Raw genomic sequence first — 25,017 nt, forward strand, 5'->3', positions numbered from 1 at the left:
GCAAACTTACGTACAAAATCTTTGTTGCTGTCTGACTTTCAAGTGTTTCTTGCTGTAACGGTTCACCCGCCTGCCCAAGTGAGCGTGAACCAGTGTTAAACCCAGGTGTCAGAGCCGTGCTCTGGCTCAGCATAATGTTGTGATGCCAACATAACTAGCAGCCTCACCACCAAGGTTAGCATTCACCAACATCCCTCTGGGTCACAGCACTCAATGACATCAGTCTGCACCCTACTGCTTTGCTCAAGCCACAAGAGCTTGTCATAAAGGAGAATATTCCCTTGTCCCCTATTCCAACCTGTCTTTCAGGACAGTTTGAGGAGGCCTTGTCCTTCCTATTCCTTTTCTTTTAGCGCATATGGCAGCATGTACTGCTCTGCATGTGCATGTGTGTGCACATAAGCATGCACAGCTAGGAATGGAAAAAAAAAATAAAAACAAATCAAGTCTAGAAGTTGACATGGATTAGTGTCTGCTCATGTAAAACGTGTAGCAGGATCTGATGCATGCAAGGCCTTTACTGGCAGTCCCTGTAGCCGAAGGTATCTATTTACATAGCAGCTGCATGAGCATTCTGCCAGTCAGGGCAGTCACATTTTCCCAGTGCCTCGCCAGTGACCGGTAATGAACACGCTGAGCACTGCTGGCAAGGAAAGATTAACCACACTGCGACAGAACAGGCTTGATACATTTTATTGGCAATACTAGTGTCATACTCGGGAACCACAACCCTTTGTCAGACTGTTAGTGTTAACTTGCATGACAAGTATCAGTGACCAACTGTATTTGAAATATAGTTAAAGTGCCTAGAAATAATAGGCATCTGAAAAAAAAAAAGGAAACTCATTCCATCCACTCAAGCCAACCTTTATAGATCTTACATCTTAAACACAACTGATGTACTGTAATTGTTATGTGGACTTTAATGTAACCTCTACAGCAGCACACAGACAATGCAGTTCTCTCATTATGCACATGCTTTAGGATCGTTTATTTTAATGCTTTCAAATAAATATGTTCCATGCAGCACACTGCAATAAATAAGGAGCAGCAACTTTCGTATAGTACATCCATTCATAATGTAAGTCACCATGTGAAACACCACATCTAAAGTCTTTGGCCCAGTCCCATACAGTGAAGCACACAACATCTGCACATAATCATATCTGGCTTCATATGGATTTAATAGGACTATGCCAGAAGGGCAATGTGAGCACAAGTTTAACCAGGGGTTCCTAGCTATTAAATACAGCTACTAAGTAGTTAAAAGGCAACAACTAAACCCATAAAGGGTTGATTTGTCTTTTCTTTCTTACTTTTCAGACAGAAATATAAAGTATGAAAATGCTCTGGATATTTTCAGCCTTGTGTAAAGCAGCATGATTAATATGGAATGCTTTGAGCAATACTGGCACGTACACTGGCATCAAAAGCCACAGCAAGACTGACTGACACCGAACACCGGCGTACTCAGTGGGGGAAAGCTGCTGTTCTGGCGATGGCGGGCGCTGCTCCTTCTCTTCCTCTAGGCCGACAGCTCCACCGCCCCTTCCTCTTCACTGTCTGCTCGGTTGGCGCGGATTTCCACCAAGGTCCGAGCGAAGCGGGTCCATTCATCGTTGTGTGGAACAGCCAGCTGGGGGAGAAACCAACAGGGAATTAAGAGACCGCATGGCGAGACCAGTTATCTCTCTGGCCCAAAATCGAGGCACCTCCTTTCAGGAGAGCTCCTATAGCAATCAGTGCCGTTGTGCACGCTGAAGGACCGAGGCATGGGCCTCACCAACCTGCTGTGGGTTGGTTACGCTGTAATGTGCTGCCGAGTTCCCAGGACAAATCTGGCAGCTTCTTATTCAGTACCAGCTAGAAGGAGCATCTACAGTCAATGGCAGAGAAAAAAGCTTTATCATCTGCTTGATTTTAAGGAAAAGTTTCTTGCTGGAGTGTTGTTGCAAAATCTACCCCTCGGTTAAAATATTTCAGATTTTCCAAACTAAGGCGAGGCCTTGATCTCTACAAGTATATACATGTACGTTTAACTTCACACACGTGAGCTGGCCATTTGAAGTCAGCGAGGCTGTGCCCAAGTGTAATTGTTTGCAGGACCAAGGTCAATGTGTGCAAGGTAACAGAGCTTTTACAACACTGTATTGAAACTATTTTCCTGAAGTTCATTAAAGCTCTTAATAGTAAAATAAATATATTGTGTTATTTTAGTTACCCTCCTCTATGTTAAGGAATTCACAATTACAAGAAATGCATTCTCATAGAAATGTTATACCAACTGGATACTACATTACTGGTCTGATTTTTTACATCATCATGCAAGATCCGTTTCCATTTAATACTATTGATGTTTCTAATGAAGAGCTCTTGAACATTAGGCTTCAAGAGGGACATGTAATCTAAATAGCTAGACTTCCAGACAAAATGCTTTAGTGCTATGGCAAAATAATACTGCAGTCATTTCCCGCTGGATCCAACATGGCAATTTCTGGAAGATAATGCAGGCTGGGATTGAGATAATTAGGGGAAAAAAAACAAAAACCCAAAAAAAACGCAAGCAGTTTTCTCAAACTTTGTTTTCATTAACTCAAATTCCAGAAAACAGCAACAAGCATCCCAATGAACCATGCACATTTTTACTGCCCTCTTGAAGCCCTGTGATTATGTCCTGAATATAATATGAAAAAAACCCCTGTTTTAAGATACTATGCAGTGCTTGATACTGAAGAAGGCAACTGCTTGGAAACTATGGGGCATATAATAAAATGCTGTCCACCTTAGCAAATGGATGCCTTTAGACTAAAGAATGAGTATGACCTTAGCTAACCCAGTTTGTGGTACCCAATATTCAATCTGTACTGACTTACTCCTTTTAAAACACCACCAAAAATGCCACACAGATGGCTGGCTAACTACGTCTATTTGGCACTAGCAGATTATAGGTGCACACAAGGCTGTATGGTACACTGTACTGGAATGCAGTCAATTTATCCTCTTCTCTTTACATCCCAACAGCGATACGTATAACTGGAGACTACAAAAAGGATCTATTACATGAACTAGCAAGCCCAGCTGGGGAAAGAGCTTGTGTATATGCCCAATGTTAACCACAGGTGAAAGCTCGACGTACACTGCTCCAAGTTCAGTGTCAATCGTATGGCCAAGAATTTGCAATATTGGATCTAAATATCTCCTTTGTATCTCACTCATGTTGATGAGTTTTTCAACTATTTTGTATCTAGCTTTGCCTCTACATCCAATATTTTGGGGAAAAACATAGCATGTGTTTTAAAGCTTCCCATGTATAGTGCATATATCAGTGACTCAGTTACATTACGAAGGGCTGGTGTACAAGTTTGGGGTTTTGCCTGTTGAAACACTGAATATAGTACAGTTCAGCATTTACTAAGGCTACAGTGAGAAATGCAGTCTGTGTGAAAGCCAGCTTGGCCCTCAATAATAAGTGTCACTGCACACTCTGCATTTTCCCTTCCTTGTCTTCCACTTTTTGCATTTTTCTCCTTTACTTTTCCCAGGAATGGAGACCAGAGTTACAGGAGTAAATCGTTTGAGACAACTGTCTCTCACACTTACATGCACAGATGTGGATCTAGTTATGGTCTTTATTTGAAAGACAGCTCTGTTCTTTCAAAAACCTTCAGCAGAAGGAAATGTTAACACCAGAATGGAGGTCAGTGCACCGACACACAAGTACTGACAACACAGGTTTGGTCACAGCCACACACCTATAAAAGCTACTGTATAGTAAGTTAAGGGACAGTGCAGAGATCCTTCTGTCATAGATGCAACCAAACCCAGCTGTATGGCAATTTCCCTGTTACTATTGCTTGTGTCCTAAAAGATTTTATTTCTTGCGATGTGTATGGCACTATCATTTATCAAACTCCTGAATGAATGAAAATGTGAAATGAGTCTCACTTATTTCAAGTAGTAAAATCATTAAAGTGGAACAATATCCTAGGCAAAGGACTTACTGAATTTAATAAAGCCTCATTTCTCCTTGTCTTTTAAAGTCCTAAACAGCATTACATTGTATTAAATGGCTGAAGAAGACAATATGTCACTCTAAAGAAAAAAAAGACATATATTTATGACATTGAAATCATTTAATTTCCTTTACTCCACAGCGTGGCCACAGACAAATAAAATCAAGTCCAGCCTATTAAAACAACTTGGTATCTCAAACTTGAGGAGTCTTTCCACAAATGGATGCATTACATGCATTACTGTTAGCTGACAGTGTTAGCAAGACCTGGGCCATTTTTAATGACTCAGTTCACAAAACAATTAATGATTGAAGTGAACACCTTTAACACAGAGATGAAAATACTCAATGCTCACACACAGTCTAATTACTTAGAACTTTGTCTTATTTTAATTTTACCTTATTTAATCTCACGCACTGCATCATGCTTTCAATGAGGGGCCAATCCTGCTAATAGACTGTTGGTAGAAAAAACCTCTCTAATACAAATTCCTCAGGGATGCAGAGGGAAACCTTGGCAATAATGAAGTCAAAGGAAAAAATTACTTTTACTCTTCTACCCCCCCTTCTTTCTGTGAAGGCCCTAATACTGAACCACAACAGTTATACAGAAAAAGACCACAAATAAAAACAAAAGCATCCACAAACTCCAATTCAAATTCTTGTCTGAATTAATGCTCCCCTTCCAGTAATTTTCCAGTCAAGTTCCTTCAGCCAGGCACACTGACACTCACAAGTGTTAGAGGCCTGGGTCTATCTGTGGAATCTTCCTTTCAGCTTCTTCGCACAAATTTTTTTCTGTAAATACCAGGGCAGGGTTGGAAGAAACGAGGAGATACTTCATAGAGGAAGGGCAAAGGTTTTGAGCTAGCTGGGTGCTCCTCACTCGTTTGGCATTTTTGCCATTTTTCTGTCCACTTCCAGTTACTACAAAGCAGCACGTGTTGAGTCTCAGCAGTCGTGATGTCGACACAGGGTAGAAATGTTCCCCAAAGCATAATAACTTAATGTAGTAACTTATATTAACATTTGGGGCAGAAGGTTATTTGAATGAACTGACACTAAGTTATGGAGCAGAACAAGAAAATAAATGCTATTAATTGTTCTCCTTTGATCCCTTCACAATGGAAGGTAAGCGCTACCAGCACCTAATTAATTGACTGAATTACACTACTTTAACTTAAATACCATGGTACATTTAGTTTGTGTGAGATGACAGTAATTCTAATGAGGAAAACCAGTATTATCAAAGCAAGGTGGTGACTTTAGCCAAACTTTGTCTGTTAAGCTGTTGGAAGAGGGGTACTTTTGTCTTTTGTCTGGCTTTTAAAATACCGAAAGAGTTCAGGCTGCAAGACTACTGACCTGCAAGTGTGACTACAAGTTTACACATCCAAATAAACCTGCTTCTGCTTGTGAAGTTACATGTGCTCAGCTGGTTACAGGAGTGAGAATTTAGTATAGGAAAACATCTTCTCAAGATGTTAGGATGGTGACCCATTTTTAATTAGGTGAAGATATTTAACTCAGGACAATTGGGGTCTCTTATTTCTCAAAAAAAAAAAAAAGTTTTCTTTATATCACTATCAACTTTTTAGATCTCCTGCCCCAATTCATTTTCATAAAATATTCTTCCAAAAGCACTCAACACCTATGAGTATGTGTGCTTCCTACATGATCAATAATGTATAACAAGTAACAAAGACATGTAACATACTAAATACTAGACACATTTAAGACTTTATCATTTAAACTAGTTCACAAACTCGTTTTCTTGCTGATACTAAAAAACTGATTTACGTGATGCAAACTCTCAGAATTAGTTTTGCTACCACCTCCATTACTTTCTTTTTAGATAAGCAGATTTTGGATAAGAAAAGATAACTCTCCAGCATGCTCCTCCTGGCTGAACGGTGCAGCTCAAATAACGTGGCTGGAAAAGGAAAGCCTCCCTGGGCAGCACCTCCCAGCCTGCAGTCTTCAGACCCCCATGCAAAGTGAGCTCCGTTGAGCCCCCAGATTGAGACTGGCTGCATGCTGCACACGAGGGCTGATATGCAGCAGCCACAATTAATATTAAGCACCAGAGAGAAAGACTGGTAATTTCAGCAAGCCCAGGGGCGGCCTCCAGAGAGTAACACTAAATAGATTTCTGCCTATTCCTGCGAGGCGTTACAGTTATCAGTTTATCTTATTATAGAGAAATAACATTATACCTATGTGAATCTTTCCCAGCCTGTGTTTACCCAGTCCACCATACGTACATATACCAAGAGAAGGCAACTCTTGACTGGACAGAACAGCATACAAAGGGCCTAGAAAGTAAGATGATGGGATGCAACAGCAAAAGGATTGTAAATTAGGAGCTGAGATCACCCCGTCCTCTTGTTCTTCTCCTTCCTATCTGCTAGAGGTGACTGTTTCCTGGCCAGCTAGAAGCCCCTTGTCTTTAGTATCATTCTCACCCTCTTCTGTTTTGGGTGATAATGTGTTGAGCTGTTCTTTCAAGACTGGAGAGGATCTAAACAACATCTAGATTTGGAAAGAAGGGATTTGTCTAGCTAGGCCACATAGGTCAACCACAGTAGGTCCCCCCAGCTCATTTTTCAGAGTCATGGGGTTACAGCAGACTTTGAAGCAACAAGGCTTGTAAAGTTTAAAGGTAAGATTGTTCCAACTTGTGCCTATTCTTTACTGTAGGTAAAGGATAAAATGACCAGACCCAAGGGAAATGACCACCAGGATCTTCCTGACAAGCGCCTGGCTTTGCCTTGCCGATGTGTCACAATACTACGTGATTTATGCAGTGAACAACAAAACGGTATCTTACAGTGCCACCACAGAGCCCTTGGATTTTTGAACCTTCTGAAGCTTCTCTGTGTTTCCTGGGTGATCACTCTAGCCAAGCACTTCACTTACCTGTTAGCTTTCCAGCCCTGAAGCACAAACACGTGCCCCCCTTGACGCTAGTACTGACCAAGGAGATGGTTTATGTGCATGTAGTAAGAGTAACAGACCCATCTCGCCCCGAGGCTCGCCAGCCAGCTAGTCACAGGTAGCAGCATGAATGTGAGTTTCACCAGGAACAGCCCCCTCCATCTTCTTGTCAAGGCAGAGATTTCCTGCGTGTGTAGAGCTTCCAATCCATACACCAGAGATCTTACAAACACAAACTGTATTTCCCATATTTTCCCAGAAACTGTGCTATTAGCAACTTCACTGAACACTACTATTCTTAACACTGTTAAGACAGAACTCAGGAAAAGGAGATGCTCTGACCAGACAACTCTCGATGCTGCCATTTGTGTCAGCTAGTGCTGGGTTCCCCAAGCAAGCAGAAAAGCAACAGAAAACCAGTGCCTGAAGACACAAATCAACATAAATCTCTTTCCATTTTCAGATCATTTAACACCTTCTAGTAACATTTGCTCTTTTAAGTTAGGTCTATTTAAAAAAAAAAAGAAAAAGTAATGATTTTGAGACAAAAAAAAAGCTTTGAATGTGCTTTTTAAAGGAATCTATCCAGAAGGTTGAAATAAGATATTACAACATATTTCAAGATTTTTCTATATTCCCCTCCTATCCATCTTTTTTATGGCTGAGAGTGTTTCAGCTCAATTTGTCCAAATCTCTGTATAGCTTCAGTTTCCCTGAAAAACCACTTTCCAGCAAATGAATTATTCATTGAGGATATTTCACTTTATTCCTGGCTCCTCGCCTTCCCTGGAGCCTGTAAATCTTTGGGATGGGAGCGGACAAACTCTTCCTGCCTTCATCCCTTCATGCTCCTGTCCAGCACAGCTCTCTGAGGGCTGGGGACTCTCCTGAGAAGGAGATAAAATGCAATTTCAGCAGCGGCAGCCTCCACTTTGGAGAAACCAGTGTCCCATAGGCTCAAAGGGAGCACAGTCATCCGTGTTCAGCCTATTGCGTCTCCTTTTTAATGACTTTACCTCGTGGGTCAATCTACCTGTCACTGAGACACTTGTTCACAACCTGCAGCGCTGATCACTGGTGAAAGTATCATGCAATCCCAATCACCAGGTTAAGAAGCACATTTTTTTCATCTTCACCTAGAGTTCAGACACCTCAAAAGCAAAAATAGCCATGGGAAGAACTTCCTCAGTGTTGTCTCTGACTGAGGGGTTGTTCTGAAGAGGCAAATTTTTCCAACCAGAACGGTCTATGATCGCTTCTAACAGACACGTCCCGTGGACACAGGTGTAAAAGGAGAATCTAAAAATGAACCGTTACACCACGACTTGGAACGATCTCCCAAAGTATGTGGTCTGCAGCCGGCCCGCGCAACTGTATTGCCACACACTGTTTTCAATTAGACGTTTGCAGACGAGCCTGCATGGTGGTCCAAGATACACTCTAAGGGTGACAGCAGTTCCCAAGTTAAAAAATCTGTGACCCATTCAAACACATTTCGTAGAAGTACAATGCTTTCTTGTTTTTGTATATAGAAAAACTTGTTCTGATCTAAGTTGATGGGTTTCTATAGCTGGTCACCATGTTCCTAGAGATCAGAAACTTTCTGATTAACACGCAACTTTTATTAGTTGCATTTGGGTTTGTTGTTGTTTAGAGGCAAAGGCTGATCTTACTTTAGACAATCCTGTTTACTTCTCTCCACTTCAACACAGCCGTATTTGCAAAAAAATCTCATATCCAGCAGGGAACATAAAAACTATATGAAAATTAATGTTCCTCTAATCTCCAAAATACTCTGTTGCTATTATAACTTTTGAGAAGGGCAAGTTAAACACTCTTTGAAGAGACAGCTAATTAAAACTTAGAAGATATTCAGATTAATTTGAGTTTGTGGAAAACACCAAGTCTGGTAAACTAACTTTAACAATTAAAATCTCAGACTTCACACTAAGTTATTTGTGTATGTGGTTTATCACCATTTTTATATTCTTTCAATTTAATAGCATCATCAAATAAACGTAGCTTCAGGCGAATATCATTTTAGCTATTTTCTCTAAGCAGAATTTTTGTCAACCTACATTGTCCATATCACCCTCTAAAATTAAGTAAGTGCTGTATTGAAAAGAAATCTGCTGCAAATACTTTGTGCAATGGATTAACAGCTGAATGCAGTTATGACATTTTAGGTAAAAATATTTTTAATGATGATAAAATATAACTACTTCAGCTTGATGTTTTCTAAAAAGTAGAACAGACAATCGGTCTAATTTTCTGGGTAAAAGAGAACACTTGCAGAATGAGGATCGTAATACTTACAAGTGAAAATCAAGAATTATAGTTCCGCTTTAAGCAACTGATCCTATCTTCCAGAGTTCAACAGATGTTTTATCACTATCACTGAGGTGAAAACAGATACGTAAATATTAAATATCTTGATATGCACACAGAGAGCAGGCAAGCATGCACCTATTCTGGCCCTGGTCTTGCCCCCCAGAATCAATTACAGACCGCCTTTGATATTTTTCTCAACCTATATGGATTTTTTTTTTTTTCCTGAAAAAGCCTATATTTTTCCAGGCAACACCCTATGCCACACACATGGATGGAAACAAAGTGGGAGGTAATATGTAACGAAATGGCCACCAAAGTAACCAAGAGCACCCTTTTCACATAACTTTGGTACCACTGTATTTAACTCTTGGGAGAGCCGAGCATCACTGTTAACAATGGATGAAACCACTAGCAGGAACTCAAACCCCACATACTGCATGCAGATGATTTTAATGAGATACAGTGTTTAGACCACAAAGGATACACTCCAGAGTAGCTCTATATATATTTGTTTACTTAATTGAAGGGGTGGAATACCATAGGCAGCCTAAATACTGCATTTATTCTATGCACAGCAGTCAGTCCAGTGTCACAGACACAGTATACGCCACCCTTCTACGAAGTTAATTACTTAGCCCTCATCTAGATTAATGTCTGTTGTGATTTATTTCTTTGCAATTCACCAGCAGGGTCTGATTTAACTAGTGCTGCCATAGTAAAAAGAAGACAAAATATTAGCTTATACAACAACAAAAAAAGAGCTTAATCTCAAACAGAAACTGAACCCATTTTCAGCAAACTTTTGACTTTTTCTCCTAAGGAGAACAGTAGCTGCTGAATTGTTAGACTTGATGGTAAGTTATGTTTTGAATACCAAGCAAACAATGGTGTTATTTTAATAATTTATACGTAATATGCAAAGATACACTGTATAAAGGACCTACATAAGAACTCAAGCATTTGAATACCCATTTATTCATTTTGCATTATGATACTGTCTTTAATCTTTAAAAAAAAAAGCAAAAAAAAAAAAGCAAGAAACAACAAAACCTGTGCTGGAAGTAAACACCAATTATGGAAAACTTCAACCTGAAGGATTAAAACTTGATAGGGTATATGGAAAAGAAAAGAAGGAAGTGGAAAGTATCTTTATATTGTAGACAACGCTACAGTTCCACCTATAGTATCAGAATTGGCTCAGGTTCTCCTGAATTAACCAGAAAGAATGATGTCCAAGCTATCAAACAGATTATGCTTCCCTCAATTAATGTATCAAAATGCTGCACTTGGTATTGACTACAGAGGATAAAATATTAAGTAATCCGCAGTCATCTTGAAAGAGATGACTGAAAAGTGAAATTTATATTACTTTTGTTTCCTTAGATCACCTCATATTTTTAAAACACAAACATTAAGCTATAAGCTTATAGCCTGTTCTTAAGCACACCAGAGTGCTTTCACCAGTCACATTGTGTGGAGGATCCTCTCCTACGGATCTCCTCAAGTGATACTTTCAGTGGCAGAGACTATTGGCCTGTTTAAGTCCTTGGAAACAAGAGAGATTTAATATAATTAATCAGCTACAGGAGCAGAAAGAGCATCTGCCATGCTTCAGAGAAGCTAACAATTTTGCTTCAAAAGAGGTGGTGCCCTAAGCATCAAAGTTCTTGCAGTTCCTACCTTGCCACCACTTCTGTAATGCCATCAATTTACAGGTTGATTAAGAAAAAGTGAGGCATGCTGCCCGCCATTTGTCTCCCATGGGGATCTCAGTCCTGCTTTGATTGCCATTTCTCAAAGTTATTGAAAACTCCTGTGATTTTTTGCATGAGTTTCAAGATATTTAATGCTTGGAGCTAAGGGATCAAGAGAATTCCTCTACCAAATTATGTTATCAGTTTTCATCATTGCACTAGAAAGCCTAAAAATACCAAATCGATCAAAATTAGAAGGTAAGGAGCCTTCAACCTATTATTCTTTCCAATATCTACATTTTTTTTTTACTGACTACTACATTGATTGGAAGAACTGTCCCATCATTTTTACTTGAAATACTAGAGGTTCACCCTGTGCGGTAGCTGCACTGGCAAAGGTGCCTCCCTGAAGTTCAGCTGAGTGAAGGACTATTGCCTCAGGGAAGAAATAAATCATGGTGTCTTCAGCTCAGCTTGCTTCCTTTCCAAACCACGTCAGCCATGTCCACGCCATGATTCATGCCATGAAATCTGGCAGAACAGGAACTGTAAAGGACTTTTGCCACGGCTTTCTGGCTCCCAGTTGGCAAATGGACTCTCAGCAAAAGCAGCTTATGGACCGCTCAAAGATTTTGGTTTGCAGGAGAGTTGCTGCCTTCCCTGAGATTTTGCACACATCCCATTATCTGCCAAAGCTCATCCATGAAATAGCAGGGGGGTTTGTTTTGTTGGGGGTTTTTTTTTGTTTGTTTCCATTTCAGACATAGACTTTTTCCATCACTCTAGGCATTGGAGGATACATTTCACATTTAAGTTAAACACTGAACATGGAATTTTAGCCACCAAATAGGATGTATTAAGACCCAGAGTTATCCTCAGTTGATATTTTAGGCTTAACCATTACTTTCCAAGTCACAAATTAAATATTTTTTCATGTTCAAAATACAGACCATTTTGCAAACCATAACAAAAGATTTGCAAATTGCTGCACACAAACTGAGCTTAAACCGAATTTTGCATTTTGTACTTTTTCCCCTTCCATACTCTCTGTTACTTAAAGCTATAAACATTTTTCAGTAACACTTCTTTTTACATCAGAAAGGCGGGAAAACCTTTCAGAGAAAATATCACCCAACAGACTAGCTAGATGTTTAAAATACATACTCTGTGACACTATTAACATGCATTGACTTCAGCTCTGTCCCCCACCGAGTGTCCCAGGATGCAGGGTCAGGATGGGGCAGACCAGCTAAAGCACTTGCTCAGCTTCCACTGCCTCACCTACAACTACCATGGGAAGCCTGGACCCGGATTGTCTTTTCCACTAAGCTTCTTGAAAGGTTTGCAGGAGAAGCAGTAACTGAGGAGCTAGTAGTGAAGCCACCGGTAGTGCCGATGCACTAAACATATAGTGGATGGACTGGTATGTCCAATCTGGAGCCTGCCTTTCTCCTTTGTCTCTTGCCCTTTACAGTGTTTCCCAGCTCAGCAGGAAAATACTGGCAGGAAAATGTCACATAGAGCTCTCCCTTCTCCCTCTCCTGCAGGCTTTACTGTGCAGAAAGGGAATGATCTCTTACAGCTTCTCTTCTGCCACTCTCATCACTTCGTTATCTGAGTCCCTTCTAATAGTGCATTAAGCTACATGATTAACTCCTGTCACATGTGGCTTGTTCTCTCTGATCCTCTCTGCAGGGGTATGATCTGGGCCTTTGCAAGGGAAAAGGAAACATACGTTGGCTTTAAAACCAGTGTGCAAATGAATAAAAAGGACTGGAGCCAGATTTTTGTTGGTTGGTTGACTGGTTTTCTTAAGCTTTTTATTTCATATGATGAGGAGTTCAGGAATTCTTATAGAAGATATTTGTATCATATTGGAAACTCATGTTTTTTTACCCCATGAAATTCTCTGGAGAGCTAGTAAGCTATCTCTGGAGAACTACTGAAATATTTCATCATATGCAACTGGAAGGTAAGGATAAAGAATCAACTGAATTTTTAGGATGACAATTTAAGCCCCCTCACCCCTCCTTTCTGTCTGTTTTCACTAATGCCCATTTAATTCCACTGTCTAATCAACAAATGAGAGAAAGGGTATCTTTGTTAAAAATCTGGTACTTCCTCCTTTAGCTTTAACAAGTAATATTCTGGTAGTAAAATGAAAGTGGAATTTCATGTTCATTTATATATATATAGCGAAACAGAAGAAAGTCTGTCATTACCAAGAACAAGCGTACATCACGGCATAGGGAGGAGAGTGACCCTATATGCCAGGTGCGACCCACTGCTGTATCAAACACAACCACATCACAAAACCCTGTTGACAGGCTCCACTTCAAGACGCTGTTTGTCCCACTGTCCCTACCCACTCTGGAACTTCAGCTTTCTGATAGTTAAAAATATTCTTCTAATTTTTTACTTGAATACACGACCAGCTTGCAGCCACATGCGCTGGTGGCAGTGTGTCCTCAGCTTCACTAGTTCTCCCTCTCTGGCCGCAAGCACTCCTATCTCTGTAAGTACACGAATCATCTACATTGCCACCAGGCTCAGACTTCCTTGGCTAGTCACACCAAGTTCTTCAGCCTGTTTCTAAGGCTAGTCTCCTCTCCCAGTAGCCCAGATCCACATCTCTCCCTGATAAGTGTCAAGCATTCTTTTAAAAAATACACATTTTTAAACAAGAGGGGAAATGATTTTGAAGTAATCCTTTAAATAACATCGTTTTTATGAAGCTGCTTTGTAAGTCAGAAGGCCACAATGAAGGTGACGGAGAGGGGCAGAGAAGCAGTGATGCTGCGTGATGTGCAAGAGGTGGCAGGGAAAGGGAAGCGCAAGGCCCTAGACTGGCACTGGAGATAAATAGCTCCAACCCTCAGCAACCAGCCTTGGGTAAGTCAGATTAGTTAGATCATGGCTCAGTTTTCCCTCTTGAAAAGCACTTCCCCAATAAAGATTGTTATTCATAATGCAAGCCTCCATTCCAGCTTGTGTAAGTACCAAAACACGACTGAAAGAACAAGGTAACTCATATCCTTTTCCATTTCTTACCAGACTAGTATGACCAACAAGCACACAGCCATGCGTATAGGGGTACTCATGGGCATAAATGTATGCATTTCTATGTCTGGATGTAGCCAAGCCTCGTTTCAAACTGTAAAAGTATATAAATGCTTGGTTTTAACTTATCAATGTAACAACATTGTTTTTCTACAGGAGAATAAACCAGTGCTTACATAAAGACCTCAAAGCATTCACAGTAACCTAAAGTAATGAATATTGTAATGAGAAACACAAGTATTTAGGGTGATAATGACTGGACTTTGCTCTACTTAGATCGGCTCACCCCCTATGGAGGCTACCAAAGCTTAAAGATTTTATCACCCTAGTAATCAGCAATGGGTAATGGCCTTCATAAAACACAGTAATTAAATTGACTGATTTCAAACTAGTGCATTTTTTTCATTAGGGAGTTCTTATTTAACCTACTTCAAAAATCCCTTTGTGAATACTGGCTATATCAGTCAAAATTCAAATGACAACGAGGGATGAAGAACTTGTTCTGTTCAATATTTCAGATATTATTAAAGTAAAAAGCTGGAGTTCCTAGTATGCTGTCATTCTCTCTCTTTTTTTTTTTTTTTGTCATCTCTAAGAGCTTCCAGTTTTAAAAGTCTCTCAAGACTGAACATTATAAAACGGGGCAGAGGGGAAGCAAATCAAAACCTTAGCTCTTTACATTTTCCAACAACTCTTAAGAGATTCTGCTTTGTTAAAACATGCTTTTAAAAGTCTCCGAGGCCAGTATTCCAACCTCCCTAGCAAAAATATCAATGGTGAAATTCAGGCACTGCCTCACAATCCATTTAATTATCCTTTATGCCTGGATTGTGTGTGTTGTTGTAACTACTGTATCTTACTTGATCTTTGAATGCTTTGAATAAAACTTGGTTGTAAGCACAACCCCTTATTATTGCTCAAATTTGCCTTTACAATATGTGTGTAAGCCATTTATCTGTGTTCCAAGAATACTTGTAACTCAACACAGATTTTAAAACAAAATATTTTATGGCAAGTCTCAACTCTGGTTTTGCGGCAAAAACATTTCCTAACTCAATATATGCTCTACGAGAGCTTTATGATGGCAAAAGTAAACTTACTGGAAAATCTACCTGGATAACTACATGACACAAAACCTAGTTTCGTATTTCTCTCTCTGGGCTACAGCAGTTTTTAACTGCCTGAAAGAGATGTTGGCTATGTTTTCCATATGAAATCTATAGTGAAACACAAGGGTCTCAAGGTAGGAGTACAAAGTACCAACCCTTCCCCACTCTACCCAGAAAAAGAAGTGACTGTAGCCATGCTGAAATGTGAGAGTTGGTCACAAATACGCATTTCTCTCCGTCTAAAACCCTAAGAATCTCAGAGCAGCTGTTAAAGGCCGCTGAAATCAAAGGAAATTATTTCATAGGCACCAGTGGGATATTCCTTACTGTACCACTTCATCCACATATTTCAGGCAGTTGCCAGCTCCTCCCTCACTGGTCATGTACTTGAAAATGAGATATGGGATTAACACCCATCATGGAGCAAATGGGGAAGTACACAAACAACCTAACACAGCAGCCCTAAAAGGGCTTAAGGAGATATTAACTCTGAAACCTACCAAAGTCACATAAACATCAATATGATTCTGATTTCACTGCAAGGAAATGAAGACAGAGGTAATAACTGTGTAATGAATCCCAGGTAACTGCTTGCTTTGGCAGAGCCAGCTTTCCTGGATGGTCTAGGGAAAGACCTTTTCTCACTTTTCTCCAGTTCCACCTGTCATACTAGTTGCCCTTTAAAAGCATGACTAGAATCAACTGTCTGAAAGACTGCCAAACAGATGCAATAGTTTGTTCTGTAACTAGTTTAACAAAATAATGTACAGTAATAAGCTCCTTGTGATTACAGTTTCAAACTCTCCAATCCTGTGCTGCAAACTTACTTTATATTTTATTAAAATCAAATAATAAATCATTGATTTACAGTTTCTATCTATTTATTCACAGTGCAAGCAGAATATGACCTGGAAGAGATTAATGGAAAAAAAAAAAAAAGAAATAATGGAAGGTGGATGAGAAGCTGCTTCTTTCACAACCAAGGGTGCAAAGAGCATTCTCAATAAGCCAGGTAAGCAAGAAATGTGGTTGTTAGAGAATATTTATGACAGCGGCAACTGTGTAACATCACTGAAGCATGCACAATGGCAGCAAGCTTTCTAGAAAATATAACTACAAAAGAGACATGCAGTTAGATCTAACTATCAATCACCTGGACCTGTGAATAAATCTATAGTCAGTGGTCCATGTTCTGTTAAAATCAACTTCTACCATACAGAAAACTTGCTGCCCAGTAAATAAACTGTAAGACCACAAAAGCTAAAATATGTTATACATACTATCACAATAATAATATCTCAACTACTAGACCAGCAGAGGTTTGAATATTTAGATCTTACAGAGAGTAAAGTATATTTAGAATGACTGGTTATATTCTCTGGTTAAGTTATATAGGTTTAAGATCCCATCACACTGAAACAATCAGATTTTTGTGTGTGCGTTTGGGTTTTTATTTCATTTTATAATTCACATTCTTTAAATCAGTGGTTACTGATCCACAAGAGCACATCTATATGGACTATTTAAGTCTCCTCTCCCCTGGAAGTGTGTGTATAACTCCTATTAATGCTAATGGGCATAAAGCACACGCATTGAGGAGAAAATAGACCACTCACTGTGAAAATAAACGTGTTCAGTTATTTTCAGACACAATGCCGAAATCAAACAACTAAAAGTACATACTCTAAGGAGATAACATTATATAGCCTAACTGAAAATGTCACCATTATTTTTAACTCCCTGGTCATGGACCGTGCCATGTCCTTCATGTTTCTGCCATTTCTTATGTCATAAAGAATATGACTAGATAACGTATCAAAGAGGGCCAAATCCTAAATACTTACACAAGTGAAACAGCCCTGATCTCACGCTCCTTGCCTCCACAAAGGATGCAAGGTTAGTCCTCGTGTCTTACGTTTTCACTTAGGCCCTATAATGTTTTCTCCTTACACCATATGGGTTAATAGCAGCAGTAAACTTTACTGTTCTCTAGAATAGTTCCTTAAAACTCTGATGAATCTACCGAAGTAAAAATTCCTATCACTTAATTTTTTCCTTAATGATTTGATACCCTGATGTTTTCTGCTCTGATCAAAATTCATGGAGTCAATTCCATCTGTTCAAACAGGTAAGAAAAATTGCTTATATAGTAATGTGAAATTCAAAGACACTGTGCTTTATTATAATACAAATATAATCACAATTTTTCTGATAGAACCAATGTTTTATGAATTTACAGCTGATCTAATGTGATCCTCACAGACATGAAAAAAGAAAGGTTTTAAAAAGGGTACAGTATAATTGGAGCATTAATGTTTTTGGTGAGTGTATTTAGGGTCTTTGTAAAGTGGGCTGCTGACTTTCTAATGCGAGTAATCACACCCATCTTCCCAAATCAGAGACATGCACCTTCAAATAAGTAGATGCTACTGAGTTATCAGTCAGGCAGGGATGAGTTCTTCCAGTGATGAGGCCTTTTCAAAAGTTGATGCTGTAGGAGATGGGTAGAGTGCTATTGCTGAAAGGTCAACTGTCACAGCTTAGGTGTCAGGCTTTGCAGTACTGCTGGGTAAAATATGAAAGCTAGGTGCTCCCAGCAGCTGTACAGTCCAGCTCCCAGCCCCTTGCCCCCAGCTACGTGCTTGTTCACCTACTCTCACACTGAGTCAGTTCATGGAGAAAATTACCCCAAAGAAAACAAAAAAACCCAAACAAACAAAAAAAATCAATACTTCTCTGCTGATCTATATCCCTCCCCACAACGTGGGTGGTGACAAGCACTGCTACCAGCACAAAAACTGGGCAGCGAGCGATATGGCTAGGGCTGGCTGGCTGGCAGTGGGAGAAGGACAGCCCATTTTAAACTGTCAGACCAGCCCCATCATATCCCAGAATCAAACCCATACAAATAGGACAGTCAAAAGAGGACCCCAGCTGAGCCATGGAGCTGGCCAGTGTTTGCACACTGAAGTAAAGAGAGAGCCTTAAAGGCTGCCATATTTCTGCCAGACACTTCCAAAAGTGCACGTGCATGCTGTGAATTCCCCGTGTGTCATGCCTGAGGACAGCTAAGCAGGGAATAACTCATCAGAGAGCTCTTTATGGACTGGCACAGAGGGTTAATGACTGAAGAAGCTGTTATTCACTGTACAAACCCTTGGTTCCAGGCTCTTGAGCTGCAAAGTCTTTCTGCATCTCACTTAAGGCTTTATAGTGAGAAGAGTTGTGCTGGAGAATATATGAGCACCCTTCTTTTTTAAACCAGAAAAAGCCACTAACAACGCAGCAGTCCTAGTAGTATCTAAAGCTGTTGCAGCCCAGACCACCCCTCCTAAATTTGGTACAGGAATTACTGCAGAGACTGATACTGCCAAAATGAACCAGGCAACAAATTAATGAGCTCCTTCATTCATTACGGAAGAGGAGGAGGGGTGGCAATGGCCTGTCAGCAGCCACGTGGATGGACATCCATCTGTTTGCATAAGTGTGTATGGAGCTGAGCTGGAGATGCTGGGGCTCTGCACAGGCAGGGCATGCAACATCCGTGAAGCAGAACACTTTATGTAACACTGATCTGGACTCACACAAATAAATACTGTTGAATGACAGTCTTTTCTTTTTCAAGTAATAGAAGCCTGTCTTTCTTTTTGATCTGAGTGTATCACTGTGACTCATTTTGCAGGTTGAAGTCTGATTATAAAGAGGAAAGGCCAAAAACTTAAATATTACTTCTTCTGCATAGAACACTACATCTATTTTCTCCTGGGTGAGCTTGCAGGGATAAACAATCCTATGAATGATTATTTGGTGTATGATATGCAAAAAGAGACATTTCTACAGCCCGTCTAGACTCCCAGACAAGATCAGACTGCGCTGTCATCAAAGACATTGCCATAGCCTATCGTTTCACTTGGAAGACAGAAAAACCACCTTTTCGGAAGAGTCATGCAAAAATGAAAACTAAATAAAAACAGCCTGACCTGTCAGTGTCATAGTGGAAATCTGAGCACGGTAACCTTAGACAGTTTAGAAATTATGCTAACAATATGGCAAGAAGTTTCAGCAAACATTTGTGAGGAAAGGCAACTCCTGCACAAGTGAATGCAATCCAAAAACATGAGTCATGCACAAGCAATTTTGCTATGGGCCATAAAATCACTTTATGAGAGTTACAGATAATTCTGTATGTATTCTATAATGTTTCCCTACTGTGTAGAGATGGATATCTCAGTATCCTATCACAGATAATGATGGAAAACAAATTCTCTACATAAAAGCTGATTGCTCAAAGATTCACCCTTAACTGTTCCAAGGGATTGTAATGCTGACAGAACACTTTACACCGTATTCATCAACAAAGAGGTAGATTCCATCAGTGCCAAACACACTGCAGTTTAGATGGTTTTTATAAGATGTAGCAGGGTGAATTGAGAGCAGCCTTAGAAACAGAATACACATTCTACTATTTCTCAGCACCTACATACTCTTTATCACACATACATCTACAGTCCTCCACAATGACACCTCTCATTTCCTCCTGTTTGTACTTTTGCACATATTCAGACATATTCAGCATTATTCAGTATTAAAAGAACAGATGTATTCTGTACATGTCATGCTGAGAAAAATCTACAGCATTAAGCCAGTCATGAAATAAGAGATACTGGAGTATAAAAGGTTAACCCTTCAGGACCAACTTCAGAACAACACAGCTTCTTTCTGAACCTCTGCTTTCCTCTTCACGTTCCTTTGTAACTTTTTCCAACTGTACCCATAGGCCCATTAAAAAAAAGTTTTAAAAACACTGAAAACTTTCAAAAAAGTCTTCTCTCATGAGCCTTTAACTAGTTAACTCTTTTGCAAGGTAGCTTTACAACAAACACACTGTTGGCAACCCAAAATCAACAGGGACTCCACTGAAAGAAAAGTGGCTTATTCTTTGGAGGTGTCTTACTTATGTGTTATGATACATGATCTTTTATCAAACTTGGATGTGGCATTCTCCAGGAGCCAAGCTTTAAAAAAACAAAACCCAATAATAATACCTCTCCAACATCATAGATCCATATGCGGCCTTCTGAATCACCAACTGCTACCTCCTTCCCAGCCTGGGCCCAGCGGACACGGTTGAGGGCAGAAGCTCCTTCTATGGTGACACTGGCTGTGGGAACCTGTCGAAACAATAGGAACAGAAAGGACAATAAAATCACACTGCCTGTGAACCTGGGGGTCAGTTTTGAACATGTCCTGCTTAGCTGGGTGAGTCACAAGTCCCTTGGCATTGCTGGAAATAACATACAACCCTCGTCGGGGGGGGAAGAAAAAGGGTTCATTGTTTCTTCGATCACATGTGCTAAAAAGAGGAAGGAGTAAGAGATTGCTTGGAATGAGCAGGGAAGACTTCTCCACAGTAAAGGACAGTAAATGAAACAGTTTTTTCCCCTTAACCTCGGAGACATGTGAAACCACATCTGCTTCTTTCTCAAAAGTCACTGACTTATGACCAAGAACCAACTGAGGGTAGGACTTGGCTTCAGTCCTGCCCTGGCTTCTGGCCTCTGACTCGGGCCCAGATAACCTGACGGTTGGCAGACACATCCCTGTATTCATGCTGACACATCCTTTAAATCCATACTCACCTCTGCGGCTAGATGCAGAGGTCGAAACTTAGGTACTACGTCAGAAAAGTCCTGAGCTAATCACTTCAGAGCAAGGACATGGCAGAAGTGAGAACAGCTGAGCTGACATTTAGGAACTCCTACAATATGTTCCCACAATTCTCTTTTATGTCCCCAGGAGACTTCTTCTGCTTTAAATACACCTGGATGCTGTCTAATTTCCAATCCTCCTCCCCGCCCCAAGTCAACCAACTTAACAGGTGATCCACAAGAATACATAAAGATTCTGGTTAATGCGTGGGACGAATAAAGCAATGAACATGATCTTAGGAGAAGTATTTGCAATCTACGCTGGAATGAGGGCATCAAAAGATGCTGCAGGAGGAAGGAACTGTGTGGGTGTTTGTCCCAGATAGGTAGATCACTCAGTTGATTTAGGTCACCTCATAAGACAAATGACAGTAACCTACAGGTCTGCTAAAGCTCCACTCAGCTGCCTTTAATAGGAGAACCTGCCTGAGCAAGGAGCCTGGAGCTTGGCGTGATGGTCTTCCAAACAAGGCTTTTTAGGTCAGGGCAAACAGGATAGGATAGCTGCAAAAGCAGCTCCTCCACCAGATCCATCTGTGAGAACAGGTCTTGGTCACATGGTGAGATGGGCACAAGGGGGTGTCCTGGGATCTACAAATGGACATGAAATTGGAGAGCAGCCCAGGCAAGAAGAGGTAGTTGAACAGGAACCAGAGCCCAGGCTATCTCTGGAGGAGTGACAGGTACTCCTTCTGTCCTCCTTGTTGGCACAATGCAGCAGAAGCAGGAAGAAAGCAGCTTGAAGGTGGTATTAAAGCCTGGTCTGAACACTGACAAACTGACAAGATTAACAAAAACATATTTTGCTGACTTCCATCTTGGTTCTCTGGCTGTAGCTTTATATTGTAGTTGTGAGATAGGTCCAAAGATCCAGGAGAATAATTTTAAAACAAGCATTGTATAGCTCCCATGCCAATCTCCTTCTCCTCAGTTCTAACGCCTTCATTGTGTCACACAAGATGAGTGACAGTAGGAAGCTGAACCTTTGCAGACTTCCCGAGACTCTCGTTATGGCCGCAGCACATGCGCGGCCATGCCAGCAGCAGGACAAGCACCGGGAAGCAGGGCTGCTCGCCCTGCCCCTCTCCCCCTGGAGACTCCCCACTCTTCCTCCTCCTCCTCACCGACCCAGACACAAGGCTGCAATACCAAAGTGGCAGCTCGAGCACAACGAGCCTGCCAAGCTAAAGCGTCACCTCAGCAAAGGGCTTCATGGTAGTGTCCTGAGGCCCATATGTGAAATGCCAAGAGGATTTTGTTTGCAGAATGATGTAGAAATAATGCTGGATAGCAATCAGAAAGCAGACACCATCCTCTGCCCCCCCCCCAAGAAGTCATTCAAATGCAAATAAGCTACTGGACTCATCTCCTCATTGTGCAAGGCCTAGGTCCTGTCCAAGGCAGTATTACCCAAAAAGCTGGCACGCTCCAACTCCTCGTCCCAACTGTTACTGCTTAGTGGGTGAGAGTCAGTGGCCTAAATCTGACATGGGGTCATTGATCCATGATAAAATCACAGTAGAAAACAAGCAAGTTTTAGTCCTGTGATCACTGAATTATAAAAAAAAAAAAGCTATTTTAATTCCAGCCAAAATTAATTTCAAAACATTTGGAAATCAGTTTCTTCAAACAACTAAATGCCACATTTTAGAGGACTAATCCACTAACCAGCTATGTTTCTCAGAAAACTGTAGATCAAAGATATTTGTTTCATATACAAATATACGCAGCGTATATTTAAGGCACTGAATTTTCACAAAATCTTTCAGAAGGCTGAAATACATAACTCTAGAGCTTTTTTTTTGTTAATACAGCATTCTTTCAGTGTTCCACATAAAAATAAGCAGCATGCATGCCACAGACACAAGACACAGCCCATGCTTTTTTTCAAAACCCGATGGTTTTGTAAAATCCTGTTACTATTCCACAAAGCTATCTAACAAAATAAAAAAGCAATAATGAAACAGTCTTTAAAAATCTAAATAAAAAGCCTTTTCTCCAGTGATACGGAGAGAAATATAGTTAAACCATAGTATCTTAAAATAGATTTGTCTCTCTCAGTAGTGATAGGTTAAATTACATATGCCTATTTTAGATTTCAAAGATAAGAGTTTATTTTATAATGGTAGCATTATGTTTTTAAAATCACATTTTAAACACTTCACAAATTCTCTGAAGTTGGTGCTTGTCAGATTTTTAACAATTTTGAAATGAGATTTTAACAGGTAACAGATTAAGAAAGATGGAGTCAGAAAAACCTACATGGTAAGAATATACCTTTTATTTTTTTAGTGTTATTGCTTATGTAGTGTCAAAACCTGCTTGCAAATACATCATCTGTTTCTAGAAATAGACACCATCTTCACACTTTCAAAGCTAAGGTATGGCATGCAAAAAAACCCCAACAAACATTTGAATGGGATGTAACACAGCAGAAATAAGCAATTTTGTAAGTCAGTTTAGTATCAGTTTATAGATAAGTAAGACTCACCAGTAACCTAGAGACCTTCTCCAATCTTGATCAAAAAAGAAATGTTCCAGACACGAGTAAGAAATTGGCATGTAGTATGCTGAAACTATCTGCAAACCTCACTATACTGATCCATAAGAATTATATTCAGTTTGCAAAAGAATGAAGGAGTAAGGATTTTTTGCTTAAGGTTTTTTTAATATTCTTTTATCAAATATAAAATAAAACGTGATGACTTTCGCTGCTATTACAAGAACAATTTCTGGTATCCACAGAACAACATGAAGCATGCAAACACCCTTGTTACTTTACACTGAGATTTTGAGAACAATTAGCTTGATTAAATCTGTGGTACAGTCAAATGATTTTAGTTATTGTGATCAGAAAGCATGTAGCTCTCAGGAGAAATGTTTTTAATAAATATGAGGAGTAACACTAGTAGAAACTGTGTTACAGTTCAAAAATTTGAAGGTAGCATATTGTAACTAAAACCAGGTATTTTCTTAATTGGTTTATAATAATACCTAAGTAATAATGTGGCTTATTTCCCAAATTAAACAAAACCAGGTCTCATTAACAACAATAATACCTATTTCCTACACAGAGATTTTTATCAATAGCTAGCAGTTAAACACATTAATATACCTGTCATTTTCTACTGTCTTCACAAATACTTCGACATCACATATCTGACATCTAAAAGTAATAATGATCTAAAAAATAGGTGTTTCAAGATTTCTTATTACAAAGGCAAAAGTGCCGACAAGGACTTTTTCTTAGCAAACAGCAGTGCAGACTTACATGGCATAATCAATCACAGAAATCTTGAAAATTATAAACTAATTATGACCTACCAGATAGTGGGTAAAAGCAAACAACAATCACTTTCAGTTACGGTGTTTAAAAGAACTGCTTACAGTTCTCTCCTTCAGTGCTACTGTTGCTGCTTCTCCCGCATAACAAAACCTCACAACTATTCAGAATCCGCCAGTTTATCATTTATAGAGATTTTTTAAATTTGTTTCATCAGTGCTCAGTAAGGAAACCAAATGGTATTTCTGCCTCCAGAGACCCAAATTCGATTCTCATAAAAATACAAAGCTCAGATACCACAGAAATAATTCCAGTCTGATCCTTACATGAGAGCTGGTTTTGACCTCTCAGAATGGAAATCATTTGTGAAATCAGGGGTGGCCTTGCGTGCAGAAGAAAAGCAGGATCGAGCTTGAAATTATTTTTTTTCCTGATGTTCCTATGTATTTATATGTAAACACACTGAAAATATATCAGCAGTTTTCTACGTACAGCCTTATTATTGATGGGAATGGGATCAAGCAGTCCATACTAATTTTTTGGAAATAAATTATGGTCTCATTGAGATAAATGGCAAAACATCAGTTGATTTCAAGCAGAGCAGGATTTCAGCCCTGGTATTTGGGGGGAAAGGGTTATTTTTTTTTTTTCTTCTTAAAATGCTGGGGTTTATGCTCTGTGTTTAAGCCTGCATTAATGAGAACACCTGAAGGATATGTCCCTCCCTTCCCAAAATAAATTCTGAGGAGACTCCTCCTGTATATCCTCCAGCTGTATGTGCTCTAATTAAAAAGGCTGCACTGCTTCCTGCTCAGAGCACTTCAAAAGGCCTCACTGCTCCCCTTGACAATGCAGCGCCCGGTGCTGGTTCCTCTTACCTGTC

At 39.9% G+C, this 25,017-nt stretch overlaps 1 protein-coding gene across 7 annotated transcripts in view; it reads right to left on the minus strand.

Annotated features, from left to right (window-relative positions):
* Positions 1 to 677: 677 nt before the first annotated feature.
* The window catches only part of DYNC1I1 (dynein cytoplasmic 1 intermediate chain 1), a 199,740-nt gene continuing 175,400 nt past the window's right edge, over positions 678 to 25,017 (minus strand). For all 7 annotated transcript variants that reach the window (XM_052801851.1, XM_052801870.1, XM_052801841.1 and 4 more), the window contains 2 exons: positions 20,189 to 20,314; positions 678 to 1,636 (listed from right to left, as the gene is read on the minus strand). In XM_052801851.1, the coding sequence (XP_052657811.1) occupies positions 1,526 to 1,636; positions 20,189 to 20,314 (237 nt within the window). In that variant the 3' untranslated portion in view covers positions 678 to 1,525. The remainder of the gene's footprint in view (positions 1,637 to 20,188; positions 20,315 to 25,017) is intronic.

The sequence above is a fragment of the Harpia harpyja genome, chromosome 1, assembly GCF_026419915.1.
Source record: "Harpia harpyja isolate bHarHar1 chromosome 1, bHarHar1 primary haplotype, whole genome shotgun sequence".
Lineage (NCBI taxonomy): Eukaryota > Metazoa > Chordata > Aves > Accipitriformes > Accipitridae > Harpia > Harpia harpyja.